At 41.7% G+C, this 21,475-nt stretch overlaps 1 protein-coding gene across 6 annotated transcripts in view; it reads right to left on the bottom strand.

Moving 5' to 3' along the window:
- ank3b (ankyrin 3b) overlaps positions 1 to 21,475 on the bottom strand; it is a 174,964-nt gene that overhangs the window by 15,525 nt on the left and 137,964 nt on the right. For 4 of the 6 annotated variants that reach the window (XM_049564428.1, XM_049564429.1, XM_049564430.1 and 1 more), the window contains exons 38-43: positions 21,144 to 21,170; positions 20,425 to 20,506; positions 12,905 to 19,168; positions 8,433 to 8,507; positions 5,468 to 5,599; positions 5,072 to 5,215 (exon numbers count right to left, since the gene is read on the bottom strand). In XM_049564428.1, coding sequence (XP_049420385.1) covers positions 5,072 to 5,215; positions 5,468 to 5,599; positions 8,433 to 8,507; positions 12,905 to 19,168; positions 20,425 to 20,506; positions 21,144 to 21,170 — 6,724 coding nt within the window. Of the gene's footprint in view, positions 1 to 5,060; positions 5,216 to 5,467; positions 5,600 to 8,432; positions 8,508 to 12,904; positions 19,169 to 20,424; positions 20,507 to 21,143; positions 21,171 to 21,475 lie in introns of those variants that run through there. The other 2 variants (XM_049564432.1, XM_049564433.1) reach the window with 1 other exon arrangement.

Here is a 21,475-nt window from a genome sequence, read left to right as displayed (position 1 = left end):
AAAAAAAATCAAATGCTGGTTACAGACCCAGTGGCAGTGTACAAAATTAAAGTGCTCATTATGCAGCAGGTTGGTCAATATTGCCAATATTTTATTGTTATATATTACATGACTGTTTCTACAAATGCATTGTAAGAAGCATTTTAGTGTTGTAGTTGGTCGAGGTTGAGCTAATTTTAAATACTTTATACACTGTATTTATAAATCAAATATTAATATGTAAAGTGGTAACTAAAGCTGTCAGATAAATGTACTGGACTAAGTACAATATTTCCCTGTGAGATGTAGTGAAGTAGAAGTGTGTTCTAGAGTTTTTTACTGGGAGCCGAATTATCCACATAGGACTCCTCCTCTCCAAAACAAACAGCCCTGGTGATTTAAACTAGTGAAAACACTAAATAAAGCAGTTTCACTTAAAAAAACAGTATTTCTTAGATGCTGTTTGGCTTGTCAGGAGCTAGAGCCGAGCTGCCGCTAACATTTGGTCAGTATGTTTTTCCGATAACTTCAGATCCAGACGTCCAATGATTGAAATCCTTCATCCAGTTAAGCATATAGTTAAAAAGACCAAGATCTAAAATGTGTATTGTAAAAATGTGGCTAAAAACTAGATAAAAAGTCAAGTTATAACAGCTTCCTGCAGACAACCACAACCCTGAAACATGTCTGAGGATATGACACCACTGACAGGGGACGGTGTCCAAATGACACGGACAGTTTCCTAGAATAAAATTACATATTTCTCTTGGTTTGACAGGACAATGTAAGAACACAACCTAACTACACATATGATACTGTAATGTGGAAAAGTTGCATACTGTATCTTTATGTGCTGTACTTGAGTAAATGTCCTCCACCACTTCAACCTTCCACCACTGAGTAGATGTCATTTTGAAGGGGTGTATGTAGGTCCTCATTAAAGCTAAAGAAATGTAAATGTGTCAGAATCTTTGAACAAACTGTGGGTGATCAGGTTGCATTGTGGGTAATGTAGGCTCCTGGTTTAAACAATGAAGAAAAAAGCAGGGAATAAGAAAGATATCCTTGGTTCTGCTGCAAGAACGCAACGCTAAATTGGTGGAGCACTTTTAACCAATGACAGTGTCCTCACCTGCTGCATGTGCTCAACAAAACATCACTTCCTATGTTAGGCAACCTTTACTATCAAAAGAGCCATTTTTAAACTAAAAATAATTTTAAAAAATCTGTGTGGAGCTGTAAAACACATTTTATAATGAAGGTAAAACAGCCTATTAAGTCTAAATTAGCCTTTATTAATTATTAATTATTATTACGTTTTACCACAAGGCAGCTCCTGTGCAGGGCACTGTTTATAATAGAGGGAATTGCCTTGTTGTTTACAAATACTTCCAGGTAGAAAACGTTTCAACTTATCTGATGTTTGTAAAGTCTATAAACATAATGATTGAACAAGCGTTACTATTTCTGTGTGCATGTTTTGTAATTAATAACATGGTTATCGTAGATTAGCCGGGCTAACCGTTAGCCGTTAGCAGTGTCTGTAATAACTCAGTAACTCAATAAACGGTCTATGAAATTTTTTTTTTCCCAGTAGATATCTTAGTTACAACATGATTGAGCTAGCAAAGCAGTTTTGTGTTGCTATGTGTGGTATTTATTCAGTTTTGGGAAATCACGATGTCTAGAAAGCATCAGTGGCTGCAGCTGACAGGGACAGCTAACATTAACACTAGCAGCAAAGCTAACATCAGGACGTCATCTGTTAAAAGCCTCCCGTTGTCGGATATGACATGAAACTACTCCAGTTAGCTCAATCATGTTGTAACTAAGACATCCGCTGGAAAAAATATTTTTTTTCAGCAGACAGTTTATTGAGTTACTGAGTTATTACAGACACCGCTAACGGCTAACAGCTAACGGTTAGCCCAGCTAATCTACAAGAACCATGTTATTTATTACAAAACGTGCACACAGAAATAGTAATGTTTGTTCAATCATTGTGTTTATAGACTTTACAAACATCAGATTAGTCTAAACGGTGATATAGTGACGTGAAAAATGTGGTACATATATATATACATATATATATATATATATATGTATATATATATATATGTATAGCTAAACTCTGCTGGTTTTCTACCCGGAAGTATTTGTAAACAACAAGGCGATTCCCTCTATTATTTGGTACTTTAACTTTGCAGAGCTGGTAATGAAAAGCAAACCAATCTGTCCATGCACTGCTCAATTATCTATATTATTTCGAAGACATTAACTTTTCTGGATTTGGCTTCAATAGCTAACCAGCTAGGGAGACTCAAGACTACCCACTGCTATTTAGGTTTGGCAAATTTGGAGGAAAAGGTGCCAGGCAGTCGATATTACGCACATTTTAGTTGTGTGAAAATGAAACGTGTATAAAGGCATCACATTTTAAAATTGGAGACTGCGAGAGTGTCTTTAGGCTTACAACATTGATAAATGAAAATTAAAATGTTAAAAAAAAATAAGCATTAGCCATTTCCACATTTTCTTTCTGGTCAAAGCCAGTGGAGAGGGGCCAAAAAGCCACATATGACTCCAGAGCCACAGGTTGCCAACCCCTGGTCTAGCCCTTCTTGCCATCTTCGCCCCTCTCATTAAAGATTTCACTTCTGGGGTCCGTTTCACAAAGCAGGTTTAGTGAAAACTCAGAGTCTGTTAACCCTGAAATGAGGGAAACTCTGAGTTTTCCGTTTCAAAAAGGGAGGTAACTCAAACCAGAGAAAGAGGGGTAACTCTAGCCTGTTTCAGAGAGAGAGGTAACTTAAGCTCTCGGTCAGTTAATGTAGTGACAGACTCTATGAACCTAACCTGGTCGGGACCAGGTTTTTGTCAATGAACCTCGAGTTTCTCTCTGTCTCCGCCCTCTTTCAGAGCCACACACTCCATTTGATTTCCTCATTCATTCATTCAGTCAGCAGGCAAGTTTTGGCGAAGCCTAGTTCTGCCCTCTGTCATTTAAAAAAAATCATTAAAGAAATCAGAGTCAGTATATTAGAAGTCCATTAGGCACAGTAGGTGGCGACTTTTTTCACTAACATGGCATGTCCTTTTGATAACGATCCCGTGGATGAAGGTGCAGCATTACTGCGCAGAGAATTAAATATTCGTTGGGAGATGGTTATCAGACCGCGCATAGATGTTCTAGCATTTCCACACAATTATCTTTCTTTGAGTTTCACGTCACAGTCCATCATCTACACACACAACCTAATCCGTCCTTACATTTGCAACATTACCAATCGCAGTCATGCTCTCACATCCCAGCAGATATTGTGTGTTGCGCTGCGTTTCTTTGCAAATGGAAGTTTTTTGTACAATGTCGGAGATGCTGAGCACTTGAGTAAGGCAAATGTATGCAGGGCGGTCAGAAAAGTGTGCTCGTTTTACAGGCATCTGCCTTCTTTCTGTTGGCTGAGTAGAAGTCTGTGTTAGTTTCAATAGGCTTAATTATTTAACAGAACATGATATAGATGAGAAGACATTTATGTGTGTGAAAACAGCATTATGTTGGGGATAAAACAACTGCACAGCCAAACAGCCACTTAATATTTACTTTAAAATGTAAAACATGATCAAAATGAGGTACCCCCATGAGATTATGCCAAGGTCTTACCTGTTTGAACAATGTTTTTATATTTCATCCTAAACTGCAGCCAAGTGCGCTTCTCCCCCGTGGGATTGCAGCTAAATGAAATAAATTAATAGGCTACCATTCAAGCAGTTTTCCCCTGTAATATTATTGTGATTGCAAAGGACTACATGTAAACTTATGCATTGACCCGAGCAGCAATGTTCTCCCACGCCGTCTCCCTCTCTTTTGCAGCTGCAGCGGTGTTGCACTTCTTTTTGAAAACGTGTGCAAACTCGCCATATGAGCGCATTAAGATTTCTAATTCTAGTGGGGTGAAAAACGCAGCCCTCCCCGTCCCCGTTGCCATGGTGACTCGTTGAATCGGGGCTCCATTGATGCTGGCTTTTTATAGTTGTGGTGCACGCGCTTAACTCCAGGTGACTGATTCAAATCAGCTGTTCTGGAACCGGAAACTCAGAGTTTCCTATCTCAGAGTAGATCAACTCAGAGTTCAGGATTAGACTCAGAGTTTGTTGAACCTGCTTTGTGAAACGGACCCCTGGTATAACAAAGGTGTTTATACATATAAAGGATCATGTGACACTGTTGTTGTTTTCTAATCACCTATCAATCATAGTTCTGAAATGTCCCTCATTGTGTCTGTCATGATCAAAGAATACTGTGAGCTGCCACATTTAAATTTCATTTCAGAGGAGAGAGAGAAAGTTAGAGAGAGAGAAAGGTTCGCCATGCTGCTTAAAGCCAGCATGCCATCATTATAAACTGGTTGTTATAATTATGTTTTCATGTATTTTCTAACAGCATACGGCAAAAATAGACAAAGGGAGATGTGTTGTAACCATACTTAGATAGTAACATACACATAAACATAACTATTGTTGAACCAAAACATGAAGCGGTGCCCTGACCCATCTGACAAATGTGCTTCATTCACTATCAACAGGATTATATGAATACATTTATCAGATGGGACGGAGACACCAGTTCACTAGCAGCTTCAGGATCATGCTTCTCAACAGTTTACAAAAACAGTCACACATACTAAAAAGTCTCATGCACCCAAAGTGGTACAGATTTGTTATAGATATATAATTAATTGTCACCCATAAATCTATCACTTGCCATTAACGTTCCAATGACTGAGTACTACAAATTAATTGCACTGCCCAGTGCTGGAAAACTAACAAGCTGACTGGGGTGACTGCTCAATAAGGACGACTCTAATGGTCTCACTACCTGATGGTTCATTAACTGATATGAGCTCAATGAACCTGCTGGAGCGTCAAGTCATTTTGGTTCAATTCTAATTAACTTCCATTGTTTGGTCAAGCCTGATTGGTTCTTTGTTTACACAGTAAGTCTGACTATCTGGCTGAGAGAGGAGGTGAAGAAGGGTGAAGGGACAGACTGAGAGATAGACTGAGAGTTCAGCTAGGGTGGGCTACACTTTACCATCGGACTGATCCGGGAATACTGCGTTATCATCGGCAAAGCAGCGTGTGCCTGAAATGTTACCGTAGTCAAATATGGGCCCTTCCAGCAAAGTCACAATATCCAACCGATTGATCTTAGTCAGCACCGCAGTTAAAGCATCCGCTGGAGAGGAGAGACACAGAGAAATTAATTTGCAGTCATGTTGTAACACCACAAAGCTTCTGTCAGTCACGCTGATTTACTGTTTTCATAAAGTAGCAACTGAAATATGTATTCTCATATACAAGAGTGTCAGCAGGGAGAATAAGACCTGAGTATGACCTACAGCAGCCGTATTGATTTATCTCCCTCACATATACGTGACAGTATATGCACACACACACGCACACGCGCACAAAGACAAACACAGCTTACTTGTGGCATTTTTACCGTCCCTGTGCACCCATTTCTTTAGGAGCATGAAGCTCTGTGCTGTCAGGGAATTGGGGTTCTCCACTCTGATGAAGTTGATCTCTTCCACAGAGAAATCCAGCTCCCTGGCCAGCTCTGTAACGGCAACACACACCACGAAGCACGTTTCATGAGAAAGAAAAAAGCTAAGGTAACTTTATTTGTACCCGAAGGTAGATTTGGTTCACAGTTTAAGTGATGATTTGGCTTCATCCACACAAAGCAGACAAACAGGTCAGACACAGTAACATAGTAACAGTAAAAAGATGTAGTCATTTGTTGCTTGACAGGTCAGGCCTTGACACCAAAGCCTAGTTAAGACTAAAGATGTAACGAGACATGTTGAAACTAGGGCACGGCGTGAGAGTTTCACTACACGATTATCGTGGCATGAAGAATCACTATAACGAGTTTAATGCAATCTCAGTAGAAATTTTGAAAATAATAATGCTTTCACTTAAATTCATCTTAAACTTTGTGTTTTGTTTATGTTGTCTCTTTTTTTGGTAAATGAATGACACTCAAAATGTGTAGAGAAGTGGAGAGGGGGACAAAGCAAAAAAAGGAAAGAAACAATTGATTTCAGATGTGCTGTATTATTTACATAACAATATTCATTCATGCTCGGTAACCGCTTATCTTGTTAGGGGATGTGGGGGGGCTGGAGCCTATCCCAGCTCACATTGGGCGAGGGGTGGGGTAACGCCCTGGACAGGTCACCAGACTATCACAGGGCTGACACATAGAGACAGAAAACCATTCACACTCACATTCACACCTACGGACAATTTAGAGTCACCAGTTAACCTGCATGTCTTTGGACTGTGGGAGGAAGCTGGAGCACCTGGAGAAAACCCACGCTGACACAGGGAGAACATGCAAACTCCACACAGAAGGCCCTTTGTTCTAACCAGGGACCCTTTTGCTATGAGGCAACAATTCTAACCACTGAATCACTTGCCGCCACAATATCAATATCTAATTTTTCAAAAACCATGCAAGTGCTTGCAATGCACTGGTCTGCAGTGTTCTGAAAACCTGCCAGTTTATACAAGTGCAACTAGACAAGACTGTGTATGATCTTAATGGCGAAACGACTCTGAACTTCTGTTCTAAGTCTGGATTTCCAGGTACAAGAAACAACAAAGTACTTTGTATTTTTTGAGCGTGTGTCCGACACTGACAGACAATGTGAGGACAGAGACCAACGGTGAAAGTCAGGCTCTGTGGGGATGAAGGGCTGTTTTCAGATAATGCTGACAGCATTTAAGCCAACTTAACCAGCAGATTTCGCTACAAGCTGATTGGCTGTTGAAACAGGTGATGTGCCTTACTCATCAAGCCAAGCTGCAGGTGACAACATCAGCTGGCCCGAGTCAAGTTGGGACGGAGCAATGGCTGCAGCTTTATCTCACAATGTTCTAAGATTATTTTGTTTTGTTGCAAATCTTTGGTCTGAACCAGGCTACACACCACAGGGCGTAAAAGTCTCATTCCTACTGAAGTAGCCTCTCTTAAAACTGTCTGCACTGACAATGAGGCAGTGTGATTTATCAGTCAGTGACAGGTTCTGCGGATAGAACCAAAATCAAACGCTACAAAAGGGAGTGACAGCACATAGATGCCTCCACGAATGCAGAAACTTTAGAAAACAATCAGTCATCTGATGACAAGCTGCAGACCAACACATCAGATGTGGTGTAAACAAGTTGCTGCCACAGGGGACAGATTCATGGGTAGAAATGCAGAAAAACAGCAACAATAATTTGCAGGAAAAGACATCGTAAATTAGATTTCAGGTTTGCAGCAGTGATAATTCACCTTCCAACTGATCGGTCTTGTGCTACAAGCTTAACGTGACTGCTTATGAAACATGAGGGTGAGGACATGTTATCTGATCAAACTGTGGTGCTGAAAAAAATCCCCATGATTTGTGTCAATGCTCAGTTACTAACCGATTATAACACTGTGCCAAACAGCTAAGGAAGCAGTGAAGTGCTGCTTGTAGAGACAAGCATGCTGGCTATAAATTTCAAACCACGAGAACATAATGTTCAGCAGATTGTTCACTGCAGCTCTGCAACAGGAACACACATTAAATATGGATTAGATTCCTTCTCTCTGCTGAGCACTCACTCAGTCTCTGCACCGGACAGGCAGGCAGGCACACAACAATCACACTCATATGCACTTCAGATGGACGCCTATATACACATGATTACTGCGCACACACGGTGACGCCCACTGACACACACACAGACACACAGACAGGCAGGCGTGGGACAGTGCTGCAGTGCAGGTGGTCAGGCTTGGACTTAACTGCAGAGGCCACACCCTTATCGGCACTCAAACACAACATAAACCTAACGTCATCCTACTGTTGCTCCTTAAAATACTCAAATATGGAGATACATAAAATAATATATACACACTTATGCAAGTGTTTTACTTTTAAATCAATAACACATTATTGCTCTATACAGCTTTTAACCCTTCGAAAAATAATGTGTCTCAACACTTTAATATTTCTATTAAAAAAATAAAAGCAATCCAAGTTTTGAGAATTTTCCTACTCCCATGTCATATCACATGTAGTGACGATGTATTGAACTATAAATGCCACTGCAGTGCTGCTCAGTTAAGATATCTGTACACTATATGTCCACCAGAGGGCAACAAACACTTTAAAACTAATGGTTAGAGAACTGGGCTCAGTCCAGCTCATACATTCAAACATATATGTGGGTGTTCTTTAAAATTCATATACTGACTCTTCTTTGTGCACGGCAGGTGTCACATCAGTAAATATATTGACTGTTATCATAAGAGGATGATTGAGAAGAACATTTCAGGTGTTCCTCACTGCACATAATAAAGACTGTACTCTTTCATCGCTTCATGCTTGATTCTGAGATGTATGTAGACTCACCAGTCCAGCTGAGTCCAAGGTGGTCGGCTACTATTGCCATGCGGAGGTCTGTTCTCTCACAGGGACTCTGAGGGCCTGTGTCGAGGAGGCAGGGAAGGGCAGGACACAGACAGTTAACATGAAATTATGACAACGACCCCCAAATTAATTTCATGTGGTTCTCAGTAAGAGAAATACAAAATGTCTCCTACAAAATCAATGATAAAAGAATCAGATTGGGATTGTGAACTGAAAGTTTGTCTGTTTCAGACTTTCGATAGTAATGTGGTTTAACCAGAAGACCTCCTACATAGGTAGTTAATGAATATGTATTTAATTAAAATGAGTTTTTGTCATTTTTCATTTACCCGTAGTGTTGGCGACTGAACAAACACAAAGACTAACTTTAGCTCACTGTCCCAGGTCTTACCTCTGGAAAAAAAGAAAAAAAACAAAACAAAAACAAAAATACATTTTTTTCTGGCCAGACTCTCCTCAGTGATTCAGTTTGGATAATGGATGCTTGCTAAAAGCAGTAGTTTGACATTTTGGGAAATGTGCTATACTTCTGCCTGCTGAGAATTAAATAAGGAGATCAATACCCCTCTCCTTGGAAATGGGGGTCAACAGCCAGCCTGGCTCTGTCCACAAGTAAAAGGAAATCTGCCTACCAGCATCGCTAAAGCTCACTGATTAACATGTTACATTTATTTGTTTAATCCATTGAAAAACCAGTGTAAAAACAAACAAAAAAGTTGTAGTTTCATGTGGGTTTATGTGTCAGATAATTTTCTTAGCCAGGACTGACAGGTAACTTCTGGGGCTGAAAAATAAAGCCAATGTTAAAGTGCCAAAAACTGCAGTTCCTCTAATGGCCACTTGGGGCTGGTTCCAAAAGCATGTCAATCCCCATAGACTACATGTTAAAACATCCAACTTAACAACAGAAATAAACATGGGTGGGGATAATATTTAAATATCTCATCCGTTTAAATATTATTAAGGCTTAAAGTTATGCATAATTAAAGACGTGGCTATCTTTTAACAAGTTTTAGTTAGTTTAGTTTATTTACTTTATTAATCCCCCTGAGGGGAAATTCAATTACTATCGCAGCAACAACATTGGTTAGGTAACTTAACCATGGTGTAACCCTGGATTCTGATAGGTGTAGCCATAGCTGTCACCATTTTAGCCTTTGCATGAGAGTTAATTGTTACATTTTGGTCATCTAAAAAGTCTTGTTTAGCATTCTGTTGTACCTAAAGACTAAGTCTCTAAGAAGTCAGATGTTTACTTTTTCTGTAAAGTACATTTTGTTTTAATGGTTTTATGCCCATTTTCACTAGCAAAAATTAATATTACCACAACTGACCAAAGACTGTAAATGCACCAAGCTAACCAAACTAGTGTCATATCCACACTCTTGTCCACAAATGGTTACTTCTTGATTCAAAAATCCAAGATGGCAACAGCCAAAATGCCAAACTTGAGGCTTCAAAACAGAAGTCCAAAAACCACTGGGTTACGTCACGGTGGCTACATCCATTATTTTATACAGTCTATCACCAGGACAAATACGTATATTTCCCAAAATGCCTAACTATTCCTTTTGGTTTTACAATAAACTGTCTATAGGACTATATTATATGAATTTTCTCTTAATTACTAAGCCTTTGGAAATGCAGATATGCCCTTTAGATGGGACATTAAGAGGTAAGAGATATCCATACCATCATTACTACACAAACTGACACACTGCCTAACAAAGAAAACTAAGTAAACACAAAGAAAATATAAAAAAAATCTCATCTAATTGTTGCTGTAGCTACTTCAAGACTAGCACTATTGAAGAATCAGTGAGACAACTGATAATAGGACGTAAAAACCGAAAGCTTGAGGATCTGTGAGGCCAGAAAAGGAAAACCAAAAATCACATTTTCACACTAAAACGTTTGATGTTCAGTACTATTAGTAGAGAAGAGTTTAAGAGTTTTGTAGCACATCACTAACGACAAACGATCTACCATCAGGCAACATTCCCTTCCACTGATAAAAGCAATTCATGGCTTCAACTTGAAATCAAAAGTAATCCAGCTGCACTAAGTTTTTTACTGACTGACTACACTGACAAACTCCTGTGCAGCTGACAACTATCTGATTGTCAAGTTCAGCTCTGATGAATTGTTTTCACAGTGTTGTCAAAGAGCAAAAGTACCACCAAATAATTTCTACAAACCAGGCAAGCAGACCACAACAACACAAGGTCATAATTCCCCAAACGATCTTTCACATCTCAGGTCGTAATCATGTCGAGGGTGGAAGTGAGTGGTGTGACATGTGGTGAAGTGTGAGGCTAACTTGATCTGTAGTGTGACATGAAAGTGAGAATGTGTGTGGTAGCCTGTAAGACCGCCACAGTAATAGAAAGGAATGCATACTCACTCCTAACTAAGCCTCTCAAGTGTGCTTAGGCCTACTTGCAAACCAATACTGACAGCTACGAAGTGTTTGCTGGTATTGAAATTGTAGTTCCTGCGCACTAGAGACATTAATACAGTAAAGCTCCCACTAGCCATGAAGTAATTAATCAACTATCCTGGCACATATATAAACATCCCTTTACCTTAAACACCAAACTGCATTAAATTCAGTTACGTCTACTTGATCTAGGGACAAATTTTGAGTATTCCTGATTCTGCCATCGATTCTCCATGTCTTAGCCTTTACCTCTTTGTCTAAACCAGATAGCACAGGACACAGAAAACAAGAATGACAAGAAGAAGAAGAAGAAGTAGTGACGGCTACACTTACAAACTTACAAAGTCACATCACAAAGCACCCACAACAGCTACATGCATCTCAGAGAGAAAGATCAAGTATATCAAGTGTTTAGAAAGAGTTTACAAACTAGTCTGGTTCTCCGTGACAGGAGCCGTGATTGGTTGATCAACCTGACTCCCTTCCTCCTTCTGCTCTTGCTCCTCCCCTCCAAGTGTCCGCCTACTCTTCCTCCTCCTCATCCTCTCACTGCTGGCCTGCTCAACCTCAGCTCTCACATCTCTAGCAGATGGTGTTGATGTGGTGGTGCTGGTGGAGGTGGAGGTAGAGGTGCGTGAAGGGCAGGAACTTCTAGAGGCTCTAGATGGTTGTGACAAGGAAGTGTTCCTGGTAGTGCTGAGGCTGCAGCTCTCTTCGTCCTCTGTGGGCAGTGTTTTCCCCTCTAACTTTCTTTCAGCCTCCTTGGGAATGGTCTGGTCCAAACATTTGGCTGCCTGGCTATTGACCGACCGCGTTTTAACGCTTTTTGAAACCACTGCACTGTTTTTTCTCCTTGTCTCATTTTTGCTACTTCTAATTGGGATTTTCGCTGTACTGTTTCTATGTTCAGTACTAGCTCTGCCTTTCGTTAGCTGTTTATTGCCCTTGGCAGTTTTAATGTTTCTATCACTAACCGCAGATTTAGCTTGAACCTGCTTCTCCTCTTGTAAACAAGAGTATTTCATGGCTTTCATTACTGGGATTCTACATTTAGGAAATACATTTGCAAAAGGGTCTAATCTTTCCCTGACAATATGCATTGCATGTTTCCTGGCTAGGAATTTATCAACATTGTCTTTCATGATTGGCTGACTTTGACTGCATAGTTTGCGGCTAGGCGCCCTCACTGGTAACCTGGACTTGCATATATTGCCTTTGACCTCTTTGGCTCCTGTGTTTGTTATTGCTACATTAGTATGAATCCTGCCTTCCTTGCTGTTCTCTTCTAGTTGGCTGAAGGATGCTTCTATCCTGCTGACTTCCTGCTGAGTAGGTCCAGAAGAAGACAACAAGTTGAACACAATACTGCCAGCCTGCATGCCATCTGAGTGAACATAATGGGAGTCAGGGATGTTGCTACTGGTATTGCTGCTCCATGTTTGGGGATCGCTGATTTGTTGTGAAGGTGTGGAAGAAGAATCTGTGCTTTGGAAGTAAGTGTGATTTTCTGACGTCCAAGCCAATTGGTTGGATTTACCTGAAAGAATTCTGTGATCTGCATAATAATCTGTGATGGCTGATGGTCTATTATTCAAATAGTTAGCTGTCATGCCTGACGTATCAAAAGTACAATAATCGGTATAGCTTGAGGTTACAGAATAAGAAGTATCTACAGTTGTTCCTGAGGTTATGTCATTCGAGTGATCAAAGATGCCTGATATTTTACATTTAGAACTGCTACTTGAAGCATCAGAGGTTTTATCAGATGACAACTTGAATCCTGTTCTAAAAGTGGAGAATTTAGGCTCAGTGTTGGAGGTTGAGTCTCTACATGTGGTATAACTGCCAGCTGCATTTGATATTTCTAGCTGGACAGTGGTAGTCTGAATGGAGACTTGCGGGACTGTTAAGGTACCTGTGGGGTCCTGAGTGTTAAACTGATCCATGTGTTGTGACGAGGCATCCACCTCTAAGTCCCTGACCCTGTACCTGCCCGCCGAGAAGTAATGCTCACCAATCTGAAAAAACTGGAGCCTCTCCTCCACCATGTCCCTCTTGCTCATGTCAATCGCACCACTGCGTGTCATCTCAAACATCTTCCCTTCATGGAAGGGGAATGGGTTTGGCTCGCTCGTCGGCGTGCTATCGTCCGTTGGCGTTCGGGCTGGGGTAGTGTCTGGTGTTGTGGCCTGAGACTGGTCATCCACTGCCAGTCCAAAAGGCTTAGGCTCACCATTGCTTCCCCGTGTCCCTCCCATGTCAATGACTTCTTCTTCTCCACCTTTACTGGGCCAGGGGTCAAAGTCCAGCCCCTTAGTGGCAACAGTCTTAAAAGGAGAATTAAACTCCTCTTCTAATTTATAGCTAAAGTAAGTGTCTGAAAATCCCTCTTTCTTTGACTGGTTTTGTTCCTGACTTTTGTCCCCATCCTTACTAACAGCGTCAGGTATTCCACCATTTGAGGGTGTATCTTTTTTGAGAGTGTCCTTTTGACATTCCTCTGGGGTTTTCTCTTCTTCAATAACTTCCAGTTTGGTCTGAGGAAAAGAGCGGTCAGTAGACCTAAATGTGTCTGTCGCCCATACATCTCTCCGGCTGTCTGGAAGACCAAACAGCCGTAAATCTGCCTGCTCACACAGACCATCATCCTCATCCTGAAGTTCATATCCATCTAGGGAGTCTATCTCTGTTGCGTCTGTGTCATGAGAAAATTCAGCCGTTGTGGCTATGGAACAGTCTGTTATTGACTGGTCATTTCCATTTTGTTCATATTCATAGTCCTCTCCTTTGCCATTAGAACCATTGGAGCCATTTGTCTCACCATTAGGTTCTTTGTTGTTTCCATTTTTGTCATGTTTTTTGGGCTTTGACGCCTTTTCCTTCTCCCTCCTCTTCTCCTCCTCCCCCTCATCAGGAATTTTGGAAGTGAATTTCTTACAAGGAATTGGTTGGAACATTGACTCATCATCTTCATCATTTGACTGACTGTCATCTTCCCCCGGGGACACTGGTGAAGGGGGTTGTATACGTATAATTGGCTCCGTCAGCAGATGCTTGTCATGTTCCTCCTGTAAGTTCACTTCCATCATTTCAGTCTCAGTCTCTGAAGAGGCACAAGAACCTTTCCTTTCTGGGTCTGACATTTCTGAAGCAGAGTCCAGAGGAGGAGGGGGAGGAAACTCAATATATGCAATACCTTTGTCTTTGGAGGCCTCTTGCTGCTCCAGCTCTGTTGTTTCTTCCTGCCTGACAACGGCTATTGTTTCTTCCTGGTTCAAATTGTAAGTTAATTCCTGCTGGTTATCATTACTTTTTATTTGTTGCTCATTAGCATTAGCCAGGTCTGCTTTGGTGGTGTCAACACTAGTTTTGCGTTCTGGCAGGACCTCTTTAAAAGAGAAAACAACTTTGCTTTGGTCATCTTCCTCTGATTCTTCAGAGACCTCCATGATCGGGCTTGGTTTCCCTGGCATGAATCCCATAAAGCCATCAGGGGTCCTGGACGTGAGGTCATAGCTGACCTCCTCAGAGCTGGGGGTTTCTGGCGTAAGGGGGCTTTTCCCTGAGCTATCGATGAAAGAAACCTGTTCTAGTGTGTCATCATCAGGGCTTATGGGGCTGAGTGCTGAGCTTGATTTCTGTTTGACTGTATACAGTGTCCCTTTGGCCTCCCTCTCTCCCTGCCTTCCCACTTGGACACTGACATAAACAGGTAATGTTTTGATGCCCTTAAAGTTCTCTTTGGTTGTTGCAGCAGCTGGAGGGGTTATGACTTTGTCCAGTGTGTCTCCTGGGCTGGGAAGATTATTGGAGTTTGAATCTTTGGGTGCATTATCTAGAATTTCAAAAGTCAAATCTGTTTTTTCCGGAGTTGTCTCAAGACTCGTCTGTATTTTGCTCTTTGCTAATGTAGGTATCTGTGAGGGTTTAGCTATTGCCTGTTTCTTTGTGAGGTCATTATCTAAAGTAGAAGACGTTCTTACAGGAATTTGGGATTCTGCCTTTTTTCTGAGGTTTTTGTTAAGGGGTTCGTCTGTCTCTTTTCTTGATACTTCAGCTATTACTTCTTTGGAAGCAGACTCACTTTTTGTCACTTGTTGGCTCTTTTTAGCATCGCTATCTTTCTCTACTAGTCTAGTTGTTTCTTTAGCAACAGGTGCCTGGACTTTCTGATCTTTATTGCTTTCTTTTATTTCCTGAGTAACTGTGGAAGGGACATCTTTCCCTGTAGTAGTGGCTTTGTGAGTTTCAGTTTCACTTATTTGTCTTTGTAACAAGGGCTCTGGGATATTTTTGTTTGGCGACTTGTCTCCTGTGTATTTTGGGCTTTTAGATGTAGGTGATAAAGCAGGTTTACTGGTGTCTGTGTCCTTCTCAACATCCTTTTTCGGGCTTACTTCTTCTGATGTTTCAGATACTTTTGATGTTTTTCCTCCTGCAAAAAACTGATAAACAGGAAGTTTGCTTTCCTGTAATTTTTTTATTGAAGGTTTTGGCTGCACTGGAGGGGGGATTTTGGTTAGACTAGATTGACTTTGTTTTTGAGCCTCAGATTCAAACTTCATCCTCACTGCACTGACTTTGGATGTTGATTTTACATGAGAGGGAGAAGAGGGTTCTGATTCACTGGTTTTAGTTTGTTGTTTACTTTTATCCTCACTGATATGAGGGAGCCTGCTTTTCTGTGGACTGCTTGGTAAACTAGAACTTGTCTTTTCAGCCGTAGTGGTGCTACCAAACATTTTACCAACAGAAGGCTCCCTGAGTTTACTGAAGACCTCTTCTGCTTTAGGTTTCTGCTGTGTTTTCTCAGGGGTACTGCAGACTGAGCTAGGCCAGGACCTTGGTTCCTTTGGCTCTCGTCTTACAGGCTTTTTCTCAGGGGACTGCAACTCATCATTGAGCTTTTCTGTTTTGTCACGGAAGAACTGTGATACCTCACTGAGTTTTTCTTCAGCTTCTTTTACAGTTTGATCCACCCTATCCTCATAGAGAAGCTTATCCCTGCTCCTGTCATGTTTATCTTCTGTAAATCGCATCCAAACAGCATGTTTGGGACTGCCCTGCTCTGTGGAGTAATGAAGCACTGTCACCTTATCAAACTGAGATGGTTCATCCCTGTGCACAAATTTACCAGATATAGGGGAGCCATCTTTTGATGACTTGGAACCAAACTCTCTTTTGGGGCTTCCATACTGCTGACTTTCTGTGCCGCGGCTACCGCTCTCCTCAGAAACTTGGTGGCGGTTCTTGTCAGTTGCTATAGCTGAATCCTCTGTGTCAGAGTGAGACTGCGATGACGTGTCAAGTTTCTCTGAGAGGAGCATTTTCTCAGCAAATCTATACGACTCGCCTCTGATTTCTGATAGTTCATCATCACAGTATTCTACGGAATGTTGGCTCAGTAGTTTCAGAGCTTTATATGAATCATCCGCCATCAGCTGGGCAGAACTTGGGCGACTGTCCTCCTCCTGTGACACTGGGGTGTTAACGCGAGATGTTTCTAGGAAGGAGGGTAGGGATTCTTCTGCAGTAAGTTCCTCCTCTTCCTGTTGGGCCTCATCGTAATCAGTAAGCTCCTTAATTCCATGGTCCCCTTTGTAGACATAAAGCTCAGGGTGTTTCTTGGTTTCCCTGATAATAACCTCAGTCGGCTCTGCTGTGCTGTGGCCCTTTTCGATATGAACCTCTATTATCCTTTCCACTTTAGGTTTGGATTTAATGTCTCTGTCAAGAAATCTAGGAGTCAACTCATCGCCTTTGACAGAATCCTGGCTAGCTTTGTGCTCAAAAAGTCCTGCCAGTTCTTTAGATGGGTCCCTACCTGACTGGAAAGCTTTCATGATATCCCTTACTGACATACCTTCCTCTAAAATCTCTGCACCATCAGTCAGTTGGGGCTTGTGATAGACCATTCTAGTAGTAGTAGTTATATGAGTTTCTTCTTTAAGACACACACTTTTGTTAATCATTGAGTCCTCTTCTGGCATTTTCATCTGTATGGCTTTTGTGGAGCTTACTGAAGCTGCCTCTGGCTCTACTGGAGGAAGAACAGATGCAGCCTCCTCCATGAGTGCAGGCTCACACAGATCATCAGGCTGCTCATAGCTCCTAATATGGACCACTTCGGTCCTGGTCTCTGTAACACAGGGAGGGATGGGTGAATCTGTGAATAAAGGCTTAGGTCCTGTACTCTCTGCACTCTGAGGAGCAGAGGGCGTCTTTTCACTTCTGGTCTCAAACCCACTGTCTGACAGCGGACTCTTATCCTGCTCATGGGACAGGTCCTCGGGTGACTCCAGAATAGTGTCCGTCCCCTGATATGATGATTCAGCAAGTTTGCTTAGATCCTTCTCTGAGGGAGACCTGATCATGCCTGAGACTGGTGGAGGCATTTTGAGTTTGTGCTCTTGTATTGACATAGATGGTTTAAGAACACGTTTCTGTTTCTCTTCCCCTTCCCTCTTTGCCTCCTCCTCGTACTTACATTTCAACTCGGCTATTCTGGAGAGAGAGCTCGCGCCAATGTCATTTGTTAGAAAATCTACTACTTTAGCCAATTCTAAGTCTTTGCTTGACATGGACTGCTGCTTGAGTAGGAGTGTGTTTTCATCAAAGGGAGGGTAATAATCTGAGAGGGCACTTCTTTGTGCCTCCTCGATCTCATCTTTTGAAAATTCCTCCCATTCATCCTCTGAGGCTCTCTCTCTACCTGCAATGGCCTTAGCTTCACTCTTGATATCTTTCTGTAATATCTCACTGACTTTCACTAAATCTTCTTTCACTTTCTCCACTAGAGCAAAAGGCTCCTCATCCTCTAACTTGCTCTCTTTGGGAGTGCCAGTATGTGATGTTTGGACAGTTTTAACTGCTGTCTGTGTGTCTGTCTGTAGGATAGCTGTCATTCTGATCAGATCCTCTTTCATGTCTGCTACATCTTTTAGTATCTCCTGGTTGGAAGTTCCAGTTGGGTGGATGATGGGTGGTGTGATAAACGGAGGGGATTTTAGTTGGGACTTTATTTTTGATGCGGTAACACAGGTAGACAAAGAAGAAGAAGACGAGGACGAGGCACGAGAAGAATCAGGCAGTGCCATTTTGAGAGACCCTGGCCCTGGTTTGACAGGGGTCTCTGGAATGACGTTGACTAACGAGTACACAGGTACAGTCACTGTGTTAGAAGAAACTGCAGAACTGGAGGAGGCAGCTCCAGATCTCAGAGAACCATAAGCAGAGCTTTGAGCTGCAGATCTACGCGAGGAGGACAGCGATCTAAGAGTGCCATAGCCGGACACAGAATATGAGTCTATAGCTTCATTTATGGCTGCGCTGACACTGGAGGTTGCAGCCTGGGTGGTGGCCAGGATCCTCTCCTGAAGGCTGCTACTTCTCTCTGTGAGATGCCGAGAAGAAGGAGAGGATGGCGTGGAGGAGGATGATGGATATTTAACAGGCGAGAGTGATCCGTTCATCATGGACAATTCTGAGGAAGTAATGGTTGTCTGCCCAGTTGAGGAGAGAGATGACAGAGATGTCCTCCCTCCTCTGGATGAGAGTGTTGAATCTACAGAGGTTTTCAAAGAGGACAGGCTGGAGATGCTCTTAACAGGAGAAAGATTGGGTGCACCTGCATCTGTCGCAACTGTGGACCCAAGGGCAGTTTTAAAAGGCAGATTAGAATTGTACATGCTGTAAGGTGTCTTTGGCGATGCTGGAGCAGTGACTGAAGCTGTTGACCTCTCTGGTATAGAACCATTGGGTATTGAGTGAAGAGGGGAAGTCCTTGATGTGTATGCCGAAGCAAGGCTTTTGATAGATGCTGGATCTGTGGCAGGTTTAACTGGGCTTCCAGAGGACACAAGGCTGGCAGACCCCTGAACGGGGTACTGGCCCAGCTGGACAACAGTTTTAATGGGTGAAGGCATAGTCCTGTAAGACCTGATGGGGGATGAGGATGTCAGGTCGCTAAGTGATTTAGCTGGGGATGACACAGTAGGTGGTGGCGGTGGTGGAGCTCCCAAGGTAGCTTTGATAGTTGCGGGGCATGCAGGTGATGGGGAGGAAAGGGGCCAAGTAGTTTTCAATGGAGAAGCAGCTGGTGAGCCTGCCGGTGAATCGGTAGAGGTGAGGGAACCCCCCACTCCGACGAGCCTTGTTTGGCCAGGGATGGTAATAGGAGCAGTCGACCATGGTGGGTAAGGTCTGGTTGGAAAGACAGGTTTGTGAGGGTGACCAGCAGGCAGTGTTCTTGCTGCTGTGCTTCGTTCGAGTGCTGTTTCTTCATATGATTTTGTAGAAACAATGACAGAGAAGGAATGGAAAAAATAATAAAAAGAATGTGGAATAGTAAAGGTAACAGAAAATTATGTTGGGAAAGGAAAAGGAAGAAAAAAATATGAAAAAAGAAGAGATCAGAGGAGGAAGAGTTGGTCAGTGACGCAGTCCTGGTATCAAGGAAGGAAAAACAGCAGTTTTATGAAGTGCTGATATTTGAGTATTGACTGAAGATGGAGTTATGAAAAGAAACAGTTGTGTTCCTGTGTGATTCAGGATTGGGACATGACTCAAACAGCAACAACAACAGCAACAACAACATAATGAATAAACTGAACCAAGCACATACAGCAGCAAAGTAAAATTCCAAAAGACGATGGCGTAGACTAACAACTGACAACAGAAAAATGGTAAGACAAATGCACCAGGATTAACACAAAAACAACTTCTCTCTTTGGACTTCAGATGTTCTAAAATCAGCGTATGAATTCTGGCTCTAATTTCAATCTGCTTTTTAAAGTGCCTTTTATCTGTTTGGTCCAAAAAAAATTACATAATGACAGATTCCCCAAAGACAATTTAGACAACAGAGCCAAGGGCTGCGGTAGTTTCCATTTTCCTTTTATTATGTAACAAACAAAATATGACAAAATGTGTTTTCCAAGACTTGCGTTTTGGCCCATTTTGTCATGCAGGATCAATATAAACTGGTGACAAGCAGTGTGTGAAAAACTGAAAACAAACACCTGAAAGAAAGCCAAACTCAGGATCTCCTAACATGCATGTTTGTCCCACAAAAAGCTGCTCCGTCATCACAAAGCCAAAAAGAGCTTTAAACTCAGAGGGGACAAATGGAAAATACAGAAAATTTCACTTTGACCTCCCTGCCAAATGCCTTTCACATTGCGTGGGTAAGTCAAAGAAAAATTTTGATGTTGCTGCATTTGGACTTGTAAAAACTCAGCAGTGGAAATCAACCAAACAAACCCAGAAGAAGTACAACTCACAATGTGGGCAAGCACAGCACAAAAACCACTCACTGACCCATGCAAAAATATGTACCATGTTGTAAACAGGCATGTGGACAGTGCATGTTATGTAGGATGAGAAAATGTGCATTTATTACATTAAGTAAGTCACATCTATCGACATATCGATCACGCATTTTACAGGTTGATTAAAATTGTTAATACACTAACTTATCCACGAATACTGGCATTATTATACTCATCATTTGTTAGTGAAAATGTCAAAACTCACTCAGTGCAGGCTCGGCCAGATAGCTGTAGCGCTTACGTAAGGCTAGGGATGCAAAGGTATGACGTCGCTCTGGCTTTTCAGTCTGCAACAATAGCAAACAACACAAAAACCTATTAGTTTTAGGTCACCCTACATTGTATGGTGCTGCCAGATGAGCAACATTTGGACCTTATAATGTCAAATTAAAGCAAACCCAACAACCTGCAGTAGTTGGTGTTCACATAAAAACAGAGCCCATGTTTAACACTTACATAACACAGCAGCAAATTCTCATTTAAGAGTATTCACTGCACTTCAACTTCTATTTTTGTACTAAAACTACCACTCACAGTGTTATTGTGCTAAGCTAGCCAAACTAGCTTAGGTTAGTCATGATGAGGCTACAAACTCTAAATGATAAGTACTTAAAAGTGCAAATAATCAATTTTAATGTAATGTTACGAAAGATTAAATCTTAACTAAAGGACAATTTAAGTACACCTCTACTCTAAAGCCACTTATATCACATACTGTAAAGTGGAAGGGATAAGGATTGGACATTAAACAAATTGTTTTTCATATCTACAATATATCATGCAAAACTGAGCAGCTAAAGGTTGCTTTGAACAAGGAAAGCTCGTATTGTCCTTGTAGAAGCGGAAAGAATAATGCTATGATGAAGCAGGGCCGCTACAGATCTAGCGCAGAGGACAGCAAATGGTGGGGAGGGTGTGGTTTACCTCATCCTCGGCATCTGACTCCATTTCCTGGTTCCCAAGATGCATTGCAGAAACAGGGGGAGTAACATAATGGAAAGCAGGGGGAAAGAAACATCAGGGTGTGAAAAAGGAGTGATTGAGAGAAGCTCCAACTCAGAAGAGAAGCCACTTAAGCAAACAAAATAAAAACACAGACTTGACAAACACCAAAAAAAAAAAGAAAAAGTATAAAGCGCCAACACTCAGCAGCAAAAACAGCAAATGAACTGAAGCCACAAAAAAGCCAGCCTGATAATCAAAAAAAGCCTTTTGCACAAAAGCCCTCAGCCAAAAGCATGTCATCCAAATCAAAA

The sequence above is a fragment of the Epinephelus fuscoguttatus genome, linkage group LG20 (assembly GCF_011397635.1).
Source record: "Epinephelus fuscoguttatus linkage group LG20, E.fuscoguttatus.final_Chr_v1".
Taxonomy (NCBI): Eukaryota; Metazoa; Chordata; class Actinopteri; order Perciformes; family Serranidae; genus Epinephelus; species Epinephelus fuscoguttatus.
This window is presented reverse-complemented; position numbering and strand designations above follow the sequence as displayed.